The sequence below is a fragment of the Narcine bancroftii genome, chromosome 12 (assembly GCF_036971445.1).
Source record: "Narcine bancroftii isolate sNarBan1 chromosome 12, sNarBan1.hap1, whole genome shotgun sequence".
In the NCBI taxonomy this organism is placed as follows: domain Eukaryota; kingdom Metazoa; phylum Chordata; class Chondrichthyes; order Torpediniformes; family Narcinidae; genus Narcine; species Narcine bancroftii.
In genome coordinates, this window is record NC_091480.1 from 96,662,875 (window position 1) to 96,679,800 (window position 16,926).

The window sequence follows — 16,926 nt, forward strand, 5'->3', positions numbered from 1 at the left end:
TCCTACATGCATCATTTTAAAATTAATCTTTGACCATGTCACCTCGTTAAAGACTCTCCTACAAGTGGAAACACGTCAACACCTACCCTGTCATGCCACTTCAGGATCTTGTATATTTCAATAAAATCACAGATTATTCTTCAAAACTTCACACATGATCGGGTAACCCTCTCATCCCAAGTCAATCTCTTCTGAACAGCCTACAAGGCCACTTGCCAAGAACTGCCTCCAAGGGGAGTTGCCTAGTTATTGTCCACTCACACAGCTTATCTACATTTTGTTGCAGAGTTCAAATATTCTTCTTGCAACATGCTCTCCCAAGTATTTTCATATTGTTAGCAAGCTTGGTTATCAGACTCTTCTGCCTTCCCCACATTATGAAACTAAATTGTAAATCATTGATTTTGATGTGGATGTTGGAGTCATGGCTAGTATGTTTGTAAATGACATAAATATTGGTGGGATTGATGACAGTGGAATTGTTTCTATGCTTTATGATGTTGAAATTATATTATCTGTACTTTGTAAAGTTCTGATGCCAAGTTCTAATCATTGGGAAAGGAATGACATGGTTAATAGAGCGGTTAGCACAAAGGAGAAAAAACCCAACACCCAACCCCAACCCACCAATTTTCCCTTGCAACCGTGCCTGCCTGTCCCGCATCGGACTTGTCAGTCACCAACGAGCCTGCAGCAGACGTGGACATACCCCTCCATAAATCTTCGTCCGCGAAGCCAAGCCAAAGAATTACAGCACCAGTGACCTGGGTTCAAATCCGGCACTGTCTATAAGGAGTTTATATGTTATCCATGTGTCTGCGTGGGTTTCCTCTGGGTGCTCCGGTTTGCTCTCAACCTTCAAAACATACAGGGATTGTAGATCAATTAGGATGTTTAAGTGGGTCAGGCTTGTGGCGGAAGGGCCTGTTACTGTGCTGTACGTACAAATTACGTTATTGACTTTACAATTCTGGATTTCAAAAATTTGCGGCTTAGTTTTTCATGAAGTTGTTTTGAGGCTATTTGTCTTGTGCCCACCGCAGAGCCCACCTCACTGACAAAAGGCAAAGGAGGAAAAACCCAACACCCAACCCCAACCCACCAATTTTCCCCTGCAGCCGCTGCAACCGTGTCTGCCTGTCCCGCATCGGACTTGTCAGCCACAAACGAGCCTGCAGCAGACGTGGACATTACCCCTCCATAAATCTTCGTACGCGAAGCCAAGCCAAAGAAGTAACAGCTGAGATGATATTCATTATGCTAATTTTAATATGAAACCTCAGCCTAATTTTACATTGTGCTGTTTATTTGAAGTTAGATGACTTATTTCCTATATTATCCTGTCCAGAAATTCACATAATGTTCACAGCGATGTGCAACTATCTCCAGCTAATCCAGATAGTGGACAAATGCTAAGGACATACACCATTTAGCTTTGTCACCAGTTTGTCACCATCAACAGTTGAACAGGGACACTGGCATCTGGCCATTTATGTTGGAGAACATCTTACTAATAGGAGTGATGTCCAAAAAGAGACTTGTGAATGATGTACATCACAAAAAAAATGTATATCTAAAAGTTTTTCAATGTTATTGTAAAAGGATTTAATCTTGAGCTCACTTTAAATTTGTTCATGGATATTCATGGAGTCTCGATAAGGAAAGGACGTATCCATTTGTGCAATTTTAGAAACAAAATAGTACATCATTCAAATCTGTAAATTCTTCTATAAATATTAACTGATATGGCAGTGTGCAGGACTATACTTGATGGCAGCTGAAATCTTTGTTGTATAGGATAACAATGTCCAACAAATCAAAAATGACTGAGTAAATGCACAGGAACAAATGGAAAAAAATATCATTCCACTGCAAGTTTCAGTGCCAAGTTTTAACATCTGTGTATCATTCAAATATGAACCAGTGAAAACCATGAGGAATTTCGACACTTTGCCTTTCTCGGAGAATAGTAGAGACTCAATTACTGGCACATAGAACCATAGAAAACTACAACAGAGAAAACAGGCCATTCGACCCTTCTAGTCTGGTTGAAACATCATTCCTCTAGTCCCACTGACACACCAATTCCATTACTCTCCAGACCTCTCCCATCCATTTATCTATCCAATTTATTCTTAAAACTTCCAAACTCCCACTACTCTCTGAGTGAAGGAGTTCCCCCAAATGATCCCCCTAAACCATTCACCTTTAACCCTAAAGCCATGTCTTCTCGTATTTATCTCTCCCAATCTCAGTGGAAAGAGCCTACTCGCATTTACTCTGTCTATAACCATCATAATTTTGTAAACCTCTATCAAATCTCCCCTCATTCTTCTACACTCTAAGGAATAAAGTCCCAACCTGCTTAATCTTTCCCTGTAACTCAACTCCTGAAGAACCAGCAAGTTTTTCTCCTGTGACCAGTACTTAGCCGAGTTTCACTTGCTGAATAAGTTCTATGAATTTGGAGATTTGAAAAATTCACTCATCAAAGACAGAATAGTTTGTGGAATCCCAGATAATGAACTTTGATAAAGACTGTTGTGTGAAAAAGATTTGACCCTGGAAAAGGCTGTGAATATGTGTAGGGCACCCAAGCACAAGCTAAGGAGCTGCACAGGACTGACACAACAGTGCATGCCATGAAAACAGAGAAGCAGAGTACCAGAAGTTTCCCAAAATAACAACAAAGCAAAATGGTAAGCTCAAATAGCAAATTCAGCAGGTGCGGGGGAAGACATATTCCGAAGATGTGTCCTGCCTAAGGAAAGTCCTGCTATAAATGTGGGAAGAAGAATCACTTTGCAAAGTGCTGCAAAGCAGGGGCTACCAAGAGAAAGGTATACACAGTGGATGAAGAAATGAAGGAATTCTTCATGGATTCACTAAAGACTGCTACTGGTAAAATGGAATGGATCATTCCAGTGACTGAATGAGACAGTAATTCCATTTAAACTCGACACTGGAGTCCAGGTGAATCTGTGATCTGTGGAGGATTACAAGACCCTCACCGTAAAGAGCAAGATTTATTCCTTTAAGGGTCTGTGACTCGAAATATTTTTGGTTTTTTATGTTTGTTTAATTTACATAATCTTTTCCTTGTGGTATTAGGCTATAGGAGGGAAAGGAGAGGTGTGGGCATGGGAAAATGGGCTCTGAAAGGAATGTAAAATATCATTGTTGAGAAGGTTGTAGTGTTGTTTTGGATTTATGTGAGTCTTATAAAATCAAAAAATATTATTAAAAAAAGAGCAAGATTTATCCTGTGAAATTAAAAGTGACAGACTACACTGGAGAGAACGTTCCGGTTAAAGGGGGCTGTATGGTGATTTTCAGACTCAAAGAGCAGCATCTAAAGTCATATCTACTGATTGTAGAAAGGAGAGTACAGCCAATATTAGGTCTGTGTGCTTGTGAAAAGCTGGACCAAGTGAAAAGAGTTTTTATAATGGCTTCATAGACTGAAGATAAGCACATAACATTCATGGAAGAAAGGAATTGGAAAATGCAAAGCACCTTCTTTCAAATACAAAGCTTAAAGGAGCCGTCACACCATCAGAAGAGGAACTGGGCAGCGATATTGCCCACTGCAGCTCCTGTGGTCATCATAGTGAAGCCTGGAATGAAGCTCACAGAGTTATATAATGGATACGTTGAAGTCTAAGATCAATTGCTATTGGAAAAACCGGAAAATAAAAGAGTGAATAAATATTTGGATGAAATTGTGAGGAATGGAGATGAAAGCTCTGCTTCTGAAGTGCCAGCGTGAAGAATATGAACGTGTGCAAAAGTCGGTGGCAAATCTCAGCTAAATTAGAAGATGCCATGAAGGAAATTTGCCATTTACAAAAATGTTCCGATGAGGTGACTAAGCTTCGTTACTCAACAGGGAGAATTGGAGATACAAAATGCAAGTGCCAGGTCTTTCACAGCAGAATAGGGGGCTTTTGATGGAACTAGAAGATGCGCAAGGAAATGATATTTTACGTGAAGATGAAGTTAGTTCTGCTGATGTAAGCAGTTCCTCTGAAGAGATTTCTCAGCATCTGGTGACCTGTCGTGATGTTGAGGAACTGCAACACTCAAAATCAACAGCTACTTGTAACTGTGAACTTGCTGATAAACAGGAACCTCTTCACCAATTTCTGAACTTCAGCTGAATCTTGCGGATGCCCTGAATGTACTTGAATGTCTTCGTGAAGCCAGAAGTTATCATGTGCAACTGGTGGAAAGATACTGACCTTGGAATGTAGATACTTTTGTTAAACAGGGAAAGATGTATTATTATGTATGTAAATAAGAATTATATTTCTCAGCAAGCAATGCAAGAGGTTGGACAGAAACTGAAAGTGACATATGTCGGAGGTTGTCGTTGGAAGTCGGTTGAGGCAGCTCAAGGAAAATGAAGTCAGTTAAGTGTTAATCCCACATAAAGTTATTCTTCTTGAAAGAACAAGCATAGCAGTCTTAAGGAATACTTCAGGGCCTCTGAATGGAAGAGGTATTGAGAACCACAATATTAAACACTTAGCCTTCCCAGTTATATTTAATCCTAGTTCTATTACATAATGTCCAATTCTGGATAATTTATTTATTTAAGCCAAATAAATAACTTTGAACATTAGCTGCAGATGACATTGTTACCTTTCTTATAATTCCCAAAATATAAGTTATAGCCAAAGATGAATATCTAGAGTGAATGTGATGAGTTGGGGGTCTTCTACCTTTCATTTTCTCCTCAACCAACTATGATGTCCTATATGTTGAGAAATCAGAAAGGGAAGTGAAGACTCTGATGGAGTGTCACACTAGGGTTCTTCATATCACATGGCTTCACCAGTCATTACAGCCATTGTGATGAAGGAGCAGGGTATACTCTGAACTGTCACAGGGTATACTCTGAACTGTGCTTTCCAAACATTGACGTAGAGCCCGTCCTGCCAAAATACACCTACAAATCCCGTTCATTTCTGGAGGGTGAGAGGAACCTAGAGCACCCAGAGGAAATGCACTCAGACACAGAGAAAGCGTGCAAACTCCTTGCAGACAGAGCCAGATTTGAACCCGGGTCACTGGCACTGTAATGGCGTCGTGCTAACTGTGTTGGCCCTGTTCTGTTCAAATTGGCGTTAACTCATTGCCTCAAAAAGTATTTTTAAGCTTATTCAATACCAAAATCTATTTAACATCTTGTGACCTAGGGATGACTAGAAATGCTTTGAAGTCAAAGTTATTTTCAAGTGCATTTTTAATGAAAGAAGTATATTTATGAACAGACATAACTGATATTTGGCATTGTGATTAAGATTGGATATTGTTCAGAAAACATTTATAGGATCCACTCAAGATGAAAAATGAAGTCTCGGTTTAGCTTCTCTTGTGATGATTGGCATTTCCAGTGCTCTAGTGCTCCTCCAATCCCATAGTGGTGTGTTCCTAAAAGGTGTATCAGATCATGATTGAGGTGTAAAGAGGAAAACAGTAGGTAATTAGGACCTCAATAATTCATTGGAAGATAAGTAATCGAAAGTCATTGTTCCTTCCCAGTGTGACAACCCCAATGACGAAGCCATAGTTATACTCAAGTCAGCTCTGTTAAAATGGACTTCTTGTTCCCATTCCTACAACTCCCAAAACAGTCACTTTATTCCAAGCACTCATGAATGCAAACTACCAGAGGGGCAAAGGGAACAATTCAAGGGTGTATTCAAAGCTTCCTTAAAACAATGCAAAATTTCTACTGACTCATGGAACTGACCTATCACCATTCAAAGTCGAGAAGGAGCATTTCAGATGGAATTGGGGCACTTGAGATCAGGTATCAGAAGCGTATGGAATCCCTGCAGAGGGCAGCTGAAACAACACACCACTGACGACCTACCCAACCACATGCCCTGTCAGCCATTTCCTGTCCCATCTGTGGAAGAGTCTGTGGTTTCCGTATGTGTCACGTTAGAACCCACAAAACCAGATGGACAGCATAAGAAAGGGAAGATTAAAAAGTCAGTTTTATGGGTGCAGATGTATCAACATCAGACAGACTGTATGTTTTCAGAGAGTCATTTTGTGTCCCATCTCAAAAGTAACATGAAATATTGTTCCTCTAAATAATCCCTTTTCCTGCAATGTAAGGTTGCGAATCTCTGCTCTCGACCAAATATTTTGCTTGAGAAAAATTGTCATTGGCCCAATTTCTTTGGAGTTATGAAACTGTGCACATCAAAAGTTAATTAGGGATGATTAAAATAGAGGTTTTCAATCTTTTACTTCCCACTCACAGACCACTTTAAGCAATCCCTTACTAATCACAGAGCGCCGACTTAGTGGTATGTGAGTGGAAAGAAAGAGGTTGAGAATCACTGGTTTACATAGTTCAGATCAATAATATGGGCTGAAGGGTCTGTACTGTGCTCTAATATTCCATGTTCAATTCCAGGGGAGGACAATTTTTTAAAAAACTCATATTCCACCTTAAGCAATCACTTACTAATCACAGAGCATTAATGACATAGGGATGTGAGTTTAAAAAATAGGTTGCCCACCCTGTTCTATACCAATGCCCATTTAGATCTCTCCATCTCTCCCATTGCTCTGTCAAGTAAAAGCCTTCTTGTTTTCTAATTTTTCCTGCTTCTGACAAAATATAGTTTACCCAAAATATGAACTTGCTTTATTTCTGACCTGCTGAGTATTTCCAATATATATTCTATTTTTATATCAGATTTATTACACATGCTTATGTGTATTTCAATTAAGATATTTGAATTCCAGACCACTAAAGTCATTATCCCCAATTAGATTACTAAATGGATGTGTATCATAATTGTGTCGTTCCATGATATACATGAATGTAGTTTAATAATTAGCTTTGATGACCACACATATTGTTTACTCAGCTTCCTCCAAAACTCAGGGTGGTTGTGCCGTGAGCAGCAGACAAGACATTGAAGAATTTGATAAAATATGGTAACATTTGCTTGACCCAAATATAGTAAAACTTTGATTACTTGCTGACCTACCTTTTGTAAATCGCAATGGTTCAACTTCTGAGCTCTGAAAACCCTGTCCCCATCCAACCCACCAGGGCGTCAGTAACCGTGCTCCTTTCAGTCAGAGACCCCTGTTCCTGCATTCCATTCCAATTCACCAAGCCCTCTGTTCCCACACTTCCTTCTGATTTACCGAGGCCCATGTTTCCCCTCTCCCTTCTGACTTACCACAGCCCCTGTACCAACTCCCTTCTGACATAACGATGTCCCTGTTCCCCTCTCCCTTCTGACTTACCGATGCCCCTGTTCCCCACTCCCTTCTGACTTACCGATGTCCATGTTCCCTTCTCCCTTCTGACATAACGATGTCCCTGTTCCCCACTCCCTTCTGACATAACGATGTCCCTGTTCCCCACTCCCTTCTGACTTACCGATGCCCCTGTTCCCCACTCCCTTCTGACTTACCGATGCCCCTGTTCCCCACTCACTTCTGACTTATCGATGTCCCTGTTCCCCTCTCCCTTCTGACATAACGATGTCCCTGTTCCCCTCTCCCTTCTGACTTACCGATGCCCCTGTTCCCCACTCCCTTCTGACTTACCGCAGCCACTGTTCCCACACTCCGTTCTGACCTATTGCAGCCTCTGTTTCCATTCCCTCTGACTCATCGTGGTCCCTGTCCCAAACCCTTGTAACTTACCGATGTCCCTGTTTCCACACTCCACTCCAACTCACTGGGTTCCCTGTTTCCACACTCCCTTCTGACTTTATAAAGGCCCCATTTTCCATGCTCCCTCTGATTTATCAAAGCCCCTATTTTCACTCCCTTCTGACACTGCAACCCCTGTTCCTTCACTCCCTTTCATTCACCGAGGCCTAAGATCTGATGTTCATTTCTAACTCACCTGGACCCTGTTTCTTAAGCTCTCCTGATCCCATTTCCCATTGTTCCTTTTAAATTACCTGATTTACAGGAAAACGTATTATCATACTTTGTACCATCAAAACTTCTTATTAAAAATGAGCCAGAGTATTAATTAAGGTAAGTATTGGAAAATCTTAACTTTGAAAAAGGTGGTAGTCCAACACAACCATAATCCTGAGTAAATGAGATTATTGGAGTTTCTGTTGTTAACAAGATGTGCCCAAAGGCTGGAAAATAACACGCTGTCATCTGATAACGAGCTACTGAAGACTGACGAGCAGTAAATCACTGTTCTCAGCAAGTGGAATGTGTTCTTACCTTATTTTTTTAAATTTTATTCATATCAATGCTGGACTTTGGTCATGTACAGCAAATTTAAAAAGTTAACTTGGACCCTCATTTTTTTCCCCTGGTGGAAAGGATTGACCCAACACAATCCCTGATTGTTGTCAATGTTACAGACATGATTATTTGTCACCTCTTAAGTAAAATACCATACATTCTAGGAATTTATCATCTGTCACGCAACTGTTTCCTCTTTTACCAGCTGATCGTTACGTCATGCGTTACGCTTGAGAACTCACTGAATACATTAATCCTTCCAATGGTGATCCATGTTGCAGGATTCCATGGAGCACTTTTGGCAGGAAAATTAAGAATAAACACTGAGGTTTCCTTCTACATGCTGAATGGGATCCCACATGGATCGCTTCTTTCTCTGAAGTGCAGAGAAATAACCAATCTTCAGAGATATCCTAACGTACTTTTTTTAACCAAGTAAATGTTTTAGGAATTTTATGAAATTCTTATTGATCTAGACTTAAAGGCATCCACTCAAAGGGAGGATTGCAACAGATCTTTATCTGGAGTCTCAGAGAAAAAAAACCAAGGCCCCAACTGCTCAGTGAGAATGCTGAATGACCAAAGGAACTGCTCACACTAACCATCTGAGACTCTCATATGTACAAAACGCTATTTATGTATTTATTTGTATAGATGAATGGTCGTCCTGCTAAGGCTGTATTTTGCCATGAGGACTGGCACCTCTAGCTTAAAGAGCAGTTGTTTTCCAACAACCGTCAGGCTCTTCGCCCTCCCCATGGTACCCTAACTGTAAGTGCTCCAGGAGTAACAAGAGATCTGGCTGCACGTCATTGGGTTGTTCTTGTACACTAAGATGATGATAAACTTGACTTGAAGTTTGTGCCTGAAAGTCTGAAGCATGAGACAGTTTGAGGAAGAGAATGAGTTGGAGAATTTATTGTCATTCACATAAGTACAATGAACAATGCAGCTACATAGTAAGAAAGACCAGCAACAATAATCAAAATTAAATCGCCACAATATTGTGAGGAAGGGCAGGCAGTGGATGGAGCATATATGCAGTGAGTTGGACGGGTTGAAATGTTATTCCTTTAATACAATAATATTAAAAATAAGGGCGATGGAACATCACATGGAATTATGATGTGTCCACTACAGAGACTTAGCTGACACATGGACAAATTGGCTGATGCATGTTCCAGGGTTTGGATATTTCAAAAGGGATAAGAAGAAAGGAGAAAAGGTGGTGGGGAGGGAGTGCCATTGCATATCAGAGGCAGAATTTTATCTGCAGGATGGGAGGATGCTGCGGAGGGATTGTTCACGTTGTGGGTAGAAGCCAGAAAAGGAGGGGAGCAATCACTCTAGTGGAAGTATTCAGGAAGGATTCTTGACATAGTATTTGGACTAGAGGAGAGGCCATTCCTGATCTCGTACTGGGTAATGAATCGGGTCTTGAAACAGACCTCTTGGTGGGTGAGAATTTCAGAGACAATGACCACAACTCATTGAACTTTAACATAGATATGGAAAAGGCTAGTATAGACAAAATGAGAAGGTGTTTAATTTGGGAAGGGATCATTACAATGGGATGAGGTAGGAATTTGTGAGAGTAAATTGGGAACAGATATTCTTAGGGAAGTGCACAGCAGAAATGTGGAGGAGGTTTGGGGAAAACTTTCCAGGGAATTCTGGGTAGGTTTGTCCCACTGAGACGGAAACGCTGTCAGAACTCATTGTTTTTTGCATAAAGAGCAGTGGGTCCCTAGAATGCGTTGGTGGGTGTGGTGGTGGAGGCTGGTACTATAGGGACATTTTAAAAACTCTTAAATAGGCACATGGATGTAACAAAGATATAGGGTTACGGGTTTGAAGTAGAGAAGGATTAGGTAATAGTGTAGTCGGTTAATTTAGATTGTCACAACATTGTAGGCCAAAAGGTCTGTACTGTGCAGTAATGTTCTAACATGCTATGGAACACAAAGAGATAACATTCATAAAAGGATAGATAATTAAATAATCAGCTTCATTTAGTGGAAAAAGTGTGAAGTTTCAGACGTGCAGCCAGTTACCCCTAGAGCACTTCTAGTTAGGGTAGCATGGGGAGGGTGAAGAGCCTGACGGTTGTTGGAAAACAACTGTTCTTTAAGCTAGAGGTGCCACCCTTCAGGTTCCTGTAACATATGCTTGAAGATAGCATTGAGAAGAGATTGTGACCAGAGTTATGGGGGTCCTTTACAATGGTGGCCTCCTTCTTGAGGCAGCTCCCCACATAGATGTCTTCAATGGACAGGAGTTTGAAGCCTGCGATGGGCTTGGGGAGGTTTGCACTTTCTGCATCCTTCTGTGTTCCTGGCCAATATCCTAAAGTATAATATCTGGCCCAAATGTTACTATGCCAATGCCCAGGCTATGCCCCAGCAACATTTCATTTGGAGTATTGTTCAGTCTCCCTGGAGTGGATGCTCAAGGTTGATAATAATGTGAAAAGGAGGTTGAAGATGTTAAAGTGAAACCCAGAGAAGAGTCTAACAAGAAGCTATTGTTTTGCACTTTTTTCTTCCCAATAGAGAAATATTAAATAATTACAGAGCATCTTTTTTTGCTAACTTTACAATAGGGGGTGTAGATATAAATCGTGAGACCAGCCAGTATATAAATAAAGATTCTTGTGGGGTCAGAATGACTTACTTCTCTTTCACTGTTAGAAAGAAGCTTGATCTTAATGATCACCTTGAAGGAAAATTCACCATTGCCTTCAACCCTGTAATAATATTCAACAAGACTCAAATAGACTAATTTTTGCTCATAAACTTGCCTTGGATTGGTTTTATTACTTAAACTGTTTTTGTTGTGTGTCTCTGCAGATAAACAGATTTAATAAATCTGAAGACCGTGCAATTTTCATCACTGACCGGCATTTATACAAATTGGATCCAATGAAGCAATATCAAGTTATGAAGACTATCCCTTTGTATAATGTAGGTTATAGCCTCAGTGTCTGTTTCATTAAAAACTACAAATTATTTTTCTCCTTCCTCCATTTGTTCTCTAGGGTGTACGTTAATAGATGTCCTGTGTCTATGTCTGTCTGACTTTCACGGAGCCTCCATGTTTTGTTTTCTCTCTGCATCAACAGGCAAGCCAGAAACCTGCAGTGAAGGATGTGTCATTTCCACTTTACAACTGGCCACATTTGGATGACATGAGCATCCTCTGGTGACTTTCCGTTGTATTCTCCTATAGGCCTGTGCAGAAAAACAAAGGAGCTGCAATTAGTTCAGCTAAGCTTCCTTCATTTCAGTCTCCTGACTATATGAAAATTGTTCATACAATTTAGAACCAATATTTTTCTGTTTCATTGGTCAAGTTATGCTTTAGCAAAACGTGAGAGGAGTTAGCTGCCCAAAGCTTTAAGATTGGTGTAGTGATGGGTCTCTCCCTTTAAGATTAACATCCACATAAGCCCCGTGTATGAATGTTAATTTAAATCCAATAGAATCATTTCCAGAATGAAAAGAAAGAAAAAAAAAATCCTTTGAGCACAAGTATTTCGCACTACCTGTTCCACAGTCGGTCGTTTTCTTTCCTGAATCAGTGAAAAGGGGTTGACTTTGTCATTTGTTTGCATTGTGTTCTTGGAGGAGGCTTACTATGCGTTTGAAGGTAGATTTATGTACCATTATGGGCCCAGATGTTCATTGGTAAATTCATCTCACTGTCAGAATAGTTCAGTATCAGCATTTCCGTGGTAACCCAGTTTCCATAGAGATCCCCTTGGAGACTGCATCAGCTGATGTCTCACTGCATGGCGGAACATAGTTGCTATGAACATAAAATAATCAGGTTGCTTAACTAGCAAACCTCAATGTGTCTCTCTAAATTAAAGGATGCAGCAGTAATGACTGTCGGGGAAGGTCAAAGCATTTTGGCTTGTGTCAAAGTCAGGCGTAATAAATTCCAAATTAACTGTTTGTGGACCTCAAGCACATTTTATATAAAAGATTAATCTGGTTTTTATTTACTTTCATGGAAAAAAAATAAAAAACTGGCTCTTGTCCAATAACAGTTCTGGGAAACCTAGTGGTCAAAAGGATGCAAATAAATTTGAAAGTTCTTAGGGGCATTATAAGGGAATGGGTTTTTTTGCAATCCAGCGATCTGGAGCTTCATGGTGTAAGTGATTGTGTCTGGATGAGCTCTTGAATACTAATGGATTCCTGAATATTGGAAGGGGACTAACATGCATTAAAGAATGACAAATTGAAATGGGCTGACTGGACTGTTGTCTGAGCGTCTTTGTCCCATTGCCTTTTATATTTTTTCCTGAACTGAAGATGCCTGCAGTCAAGGCTGAATCTGGTTTAATCAGCAATAAAAATGACGTCATTTTTCCTTTTATTGAAAACTGGCAAATGTCCACTTTGATTCTGCACTCTGTAAAACTGTTGTTAACTCTAAAGAAGAGAGAAAAATAAATAAGAAGGAAGGTTAGGGAAGTGACATGTGATTGAGGTTTCTTCTGTTGTGCATTGATTTAACTAACTTAAAAGGCTTTATGCTGAAGTTCAAGCGGACTTATTTAAGATGAAGAATGTCACCGTTTAAAACTCTAACGTTAAATAATTGATAGTTTACCAATGAAATAATTAATTTCCTTTCATTAGGGCCGTTATGCTATCTCTTTGAGAAGCCTGTCAAACTGTTCATTCATGCCCTGCTGACAGAAAAAGTTCCATTCATTTCATTTCTCAATATCTCCATTACTGAATAAATTACTCTTGTTCAGACATCAATAATTCCTGTAAATTTCACTCTGAGATATACATTGTTGCCCAAGTGATCAATGCTTGGTAATCGGTACTCCCCTTGTGGCTCTCTCTTGAGTATTCTTTATTCCTATTATACCCCTATAAATGTTGTTCCTTGATGTTGTGTTACCTAGAAAGACTCATTACTTCACATCTGCAATTCTCTGTTCAGGGTCTATTATTTCCTAATATTACTCACTACAAATTAACATGAAGATGGAGTAGGCAGGTGGAAGGCCAGTGACATGTTAGTCTTTATTACAACATTTGAGTACAAAGGTAAGGCCCACAAGTTGGAGAATTCAGGCAAACCCATTGTTTTAGCCTGCTCGTGGCCCACCAAGCTTGCTTCTTGATTCTACTTTTCCTCCCCTGGTATGGTCCCTTCCCTTACATCTGTGACATTTTCCAATTCTATGGCCCCCACTGGTTCATCTTCACCAATGCTTTTACACCAGCATCCCACATGAGGCGAGTTTGAGTGCCCTCTGTTTCGTCCTTGAACAGAGGCCTAGCCAGTTCCCCTCCACAAGGACACTCTACATGGTCCTCACATTTAACAACTGTCATAGAGTCAAAAGGCATGAAACAGGCCCTTCGGCCCAACTTGTTCGTGCCAACCATGTAGGCATTCTGTGTTATTACCATGTAGGCCTAGATCCTTCTGAGCCCTCCCTATTCATTTATCTGTATAACTGGCATTTGTACACTGTAATCATGCCTAATTCGAGAGAATCCTGTGCCCGCTCATTCCAAATACAAACTACCTTCTGGGTGTAAAAGTAGTCCCTCAGGGGACATGATTGAGGTCTACAAAATTATCAGGGGTTAGACAGGGTGAAGTCGGATTACTTCTTCCCAATGATGGGGGAGACGAGGACTAGAGGGCCTAGTTTAAGAATACAGGGTAGGCCCTTTAGGACGGAGATGAGAAAACATTTTTTTACCCAGAGAAGTGTGAATCTGTGGAATGCTCTGCCACAGAGGGTGCTGGAGGCAGATTCGCTGATTACGTTTAAAAGAGAGTTAGATAAGACTCTAGTGGGCAAAGGAGTTAAGGGTTATGGGGATAAGGCTGGAAAGGGGTACTGATGGTAGTGATCAGCCATGATCTGTAAAATGGCGGTGCTGGCTCGACGGGCTGAAGGGCCTACTCCAGCTCCTATTGTCTATTGTCTCAGGAGCCTCCTATCTCACCTTAAACTGTACCCTCTAGACCTAGAATCATCTTCATTCATAAATAGACGATGACCATTCAGTTTATCCATTCCCCTCATGATTTTATAAATAGCCTGAAGGGGCTGTTTCCATGCTGTATAATTTTATGACGAGGACTCCCATCCTGCCTTCCTGTGTTCTATTAAAATATTTCCCCAATATTATCCCCTAATTCTAATTTTGTTGAAAAATCTCTTGTGTGATAAAGCCTTCTCAAAGTCCAAATTCACCACTTTAACAAATTTACATTATCCTGCTAGTCATGACCTGAAACATTTTCATAAAGATATTTATAACATGATATACCACTCAAAAATCCTTGTTGACACTACTTAATTTACTGGAATTGGAAAGAGTTTGAATCCTCGGTATCAATAGTCACAACCTCCAATGGTGACCAAATAAAATTCAAAGATCGAGACTAGAATTGGTGGCATTTAAGATACCTAAGAGGGTTATCCTTCTTGAGGCAATCAAAGGGATAGTGGAACAGAAAAAAAGGGACAGATTTTAAAATTAGTCATTGGGCTAAATACCTCTTGTTGTGAATTGGAAATCAGGCATCAAAGTTTTGGACAACCTTAATTTTACTGAACATAGGCATGATTTGAAATTGAAAATTGAAATTGTCAAATGTAAAATCTTTCAGATTTGTTTTCAGAGAACATACATGTCATCACATACAACCCTGAGATTCCTTTTTCCTGCTGGCATAAACACAAAAAAAAAGCATAAATAAATAGATTGACTTCTGAATACCATTTTTATTATTTTCCATTTTTTGTTACTCCAAAGTATCTGGTATTTTCATTTATAAGGATCCACTGAACCTCAAGTAACTAAACAGTCCATGATCCTGCATGTAGAAACAAGTAAGACGCACTGTGAAGCCTATAAAAATGGAAAGGCTTTATTTGTGAAAGGGGAACAAGATGTGTAGGAATAGAAAAATGGTTCCTGGATTACACATTCAGCCGCTTAACGAAAATCACTCTGCATTGAGTGATTTCAAACACTAGCTCAGCATCCAATGTGTACAATTGCTCCATGTTTTCAGCCACGTGAATTTGCCATATAACCCCATCTTGACTGTATAAGCCGAGGGAAAGAACATTGGTTTAGGTAAACACTTATGCAATACTTGTCTGCAGTCTTATTACAGTAACTTTCAAACAAAAAGAACATCACAACGTGGACCTATAAGAATCATAAGGACACATATTATTGGATCCTCCCAATGAACAGTCCTTCAGTTTTTACAATTTTTCTCTTTATTTACCTTGATTGAAAAATAATGGATTTCTACTTCTCCCATTTTGTGACGTTTATTTTCCTCTTGGGATGCCATCATTTGCCATTTTCTATCCCGTGGTTTTGCCTTATCTATTTCAGAATGTAGCATAAGAGATAGGTGATCCTTAAACATATCAATTACCCATTTCACTCACAGAAGCTGATGTCCAATGGCAGTGGATGAATTATATGCGTGCATTATATTGATTTATTGATTGGACAAATATAGAATAAAATGGCTAACCCTCAGCTTTAAGATGTGTGTGTGAAATGTAGCTGTGCAAAGGTAGATGGGTGATTTCATTCGAAGCATTTATTCTATCATTGCGGTTAAGCATCTGTTGCAAGAAAGTAGAATTTGAACGTCTTAAACTGGATTAAAATTTGTTGAATTGCTGATGCATTTTGTGACATTGGTCACTGTAAATATGGAGGGCTTTTTGTACAATATGTCTGATGACACATACAGGATGCTGTTTTGAACTGCAGTGAGGTCCAGTGTGTTACCAAGTATTATTATGCTACTGTCACTAAAGTTTCATGGAAAAACTTACTGCATGTACCAAAATTAAAATCAACAACAAATAATTGAAACAAAGAAGGAGGAAAAACATGCAATTTCTACATCAAATGATTGCTCCAACCATGTCCACTTCATCATTCCATCATGAGTTCATCCATTCTCTCACTCAGCCCCACTCCCCTGCTTTCTCCCCATAATTTTTCATACCCTGCCTATTCTCATACCTATCAATCTCTGCCTTAAATACACCCAATGATTTGGTCTCCACAGCTGCCCATGGGAGCAAATTCCAGAGATGCATCACTCTTGGCAAAAGAAATTTCAAATAGACGTCCTTCAATCCTGAAGTTATCCTAGACTCCCCTACCATGGAAAACAACTTTGCCACATCTACTCTGTCCCAGCCTTTCAACATTCAAAATGATTTGATTAGGTCCCCCTCAAACCTCTGAACACCAAGGAGTACAGTCCAAGAGGTGTCAAACATTCCTCATATGCTAATCTCTTCATTCCAGGAATCATTCGTGAATTTTCTCTGAAACCTCTCCAATGCCAGCATATACTTTCTTATATAAGGAGCCTAAAACTGTACCCCATACTCTGAGGGCTCACCTGTGCCTTATAAAGCCTCAACATTGCATCCTTCTTCTTGCGTCCTATTTCCTCTAGATATGAATGCCAACACTCCATTCGCCTTTTTCTCTATTGGGTCAATCTGGAGGTTAACCTTCAGGGAATCCAGCACAAGGTTTCCCATCCCTTTGCCCCACCAGATTTTCTTCCCATCCAAATAATAGTCTTCCCCTCCAAATAATAGTCTTCCCCATTATTCTTTCTAGTAAA

General features: G+C 39.9%; 1 protein-coding gene across 5 annotated transcripts in view; it reads left to right on the forward strand.

Annotated features, from left to right (window-relative positions):
• Window positions 1-16,926, forward strand: part of LOC138746709 (unconventional myosin-Id-like) — a 303,031-nt gene that overhangs the window by 188,697 nt on the left and 97,408 nt on the right. For all 5 annotated transcript variants that reach the window (XR_011347053.1, XM_069905032.1, XM_069905030.1 and 2 more), the window contains exon 20: window positions 11,106-11,219. Coding sequence is in view for 4 of the 5 variants with exons in the window: in XM_069905032.1 (XP_069761133.1) it covers window positions 11,106-11,219 (114 nt within the window). In the remaining variant the exon portion in view is untranslated. The remainder of the gene's footprint in view (window positions 1-11,105; window positions 11,220-16,926) is intronic.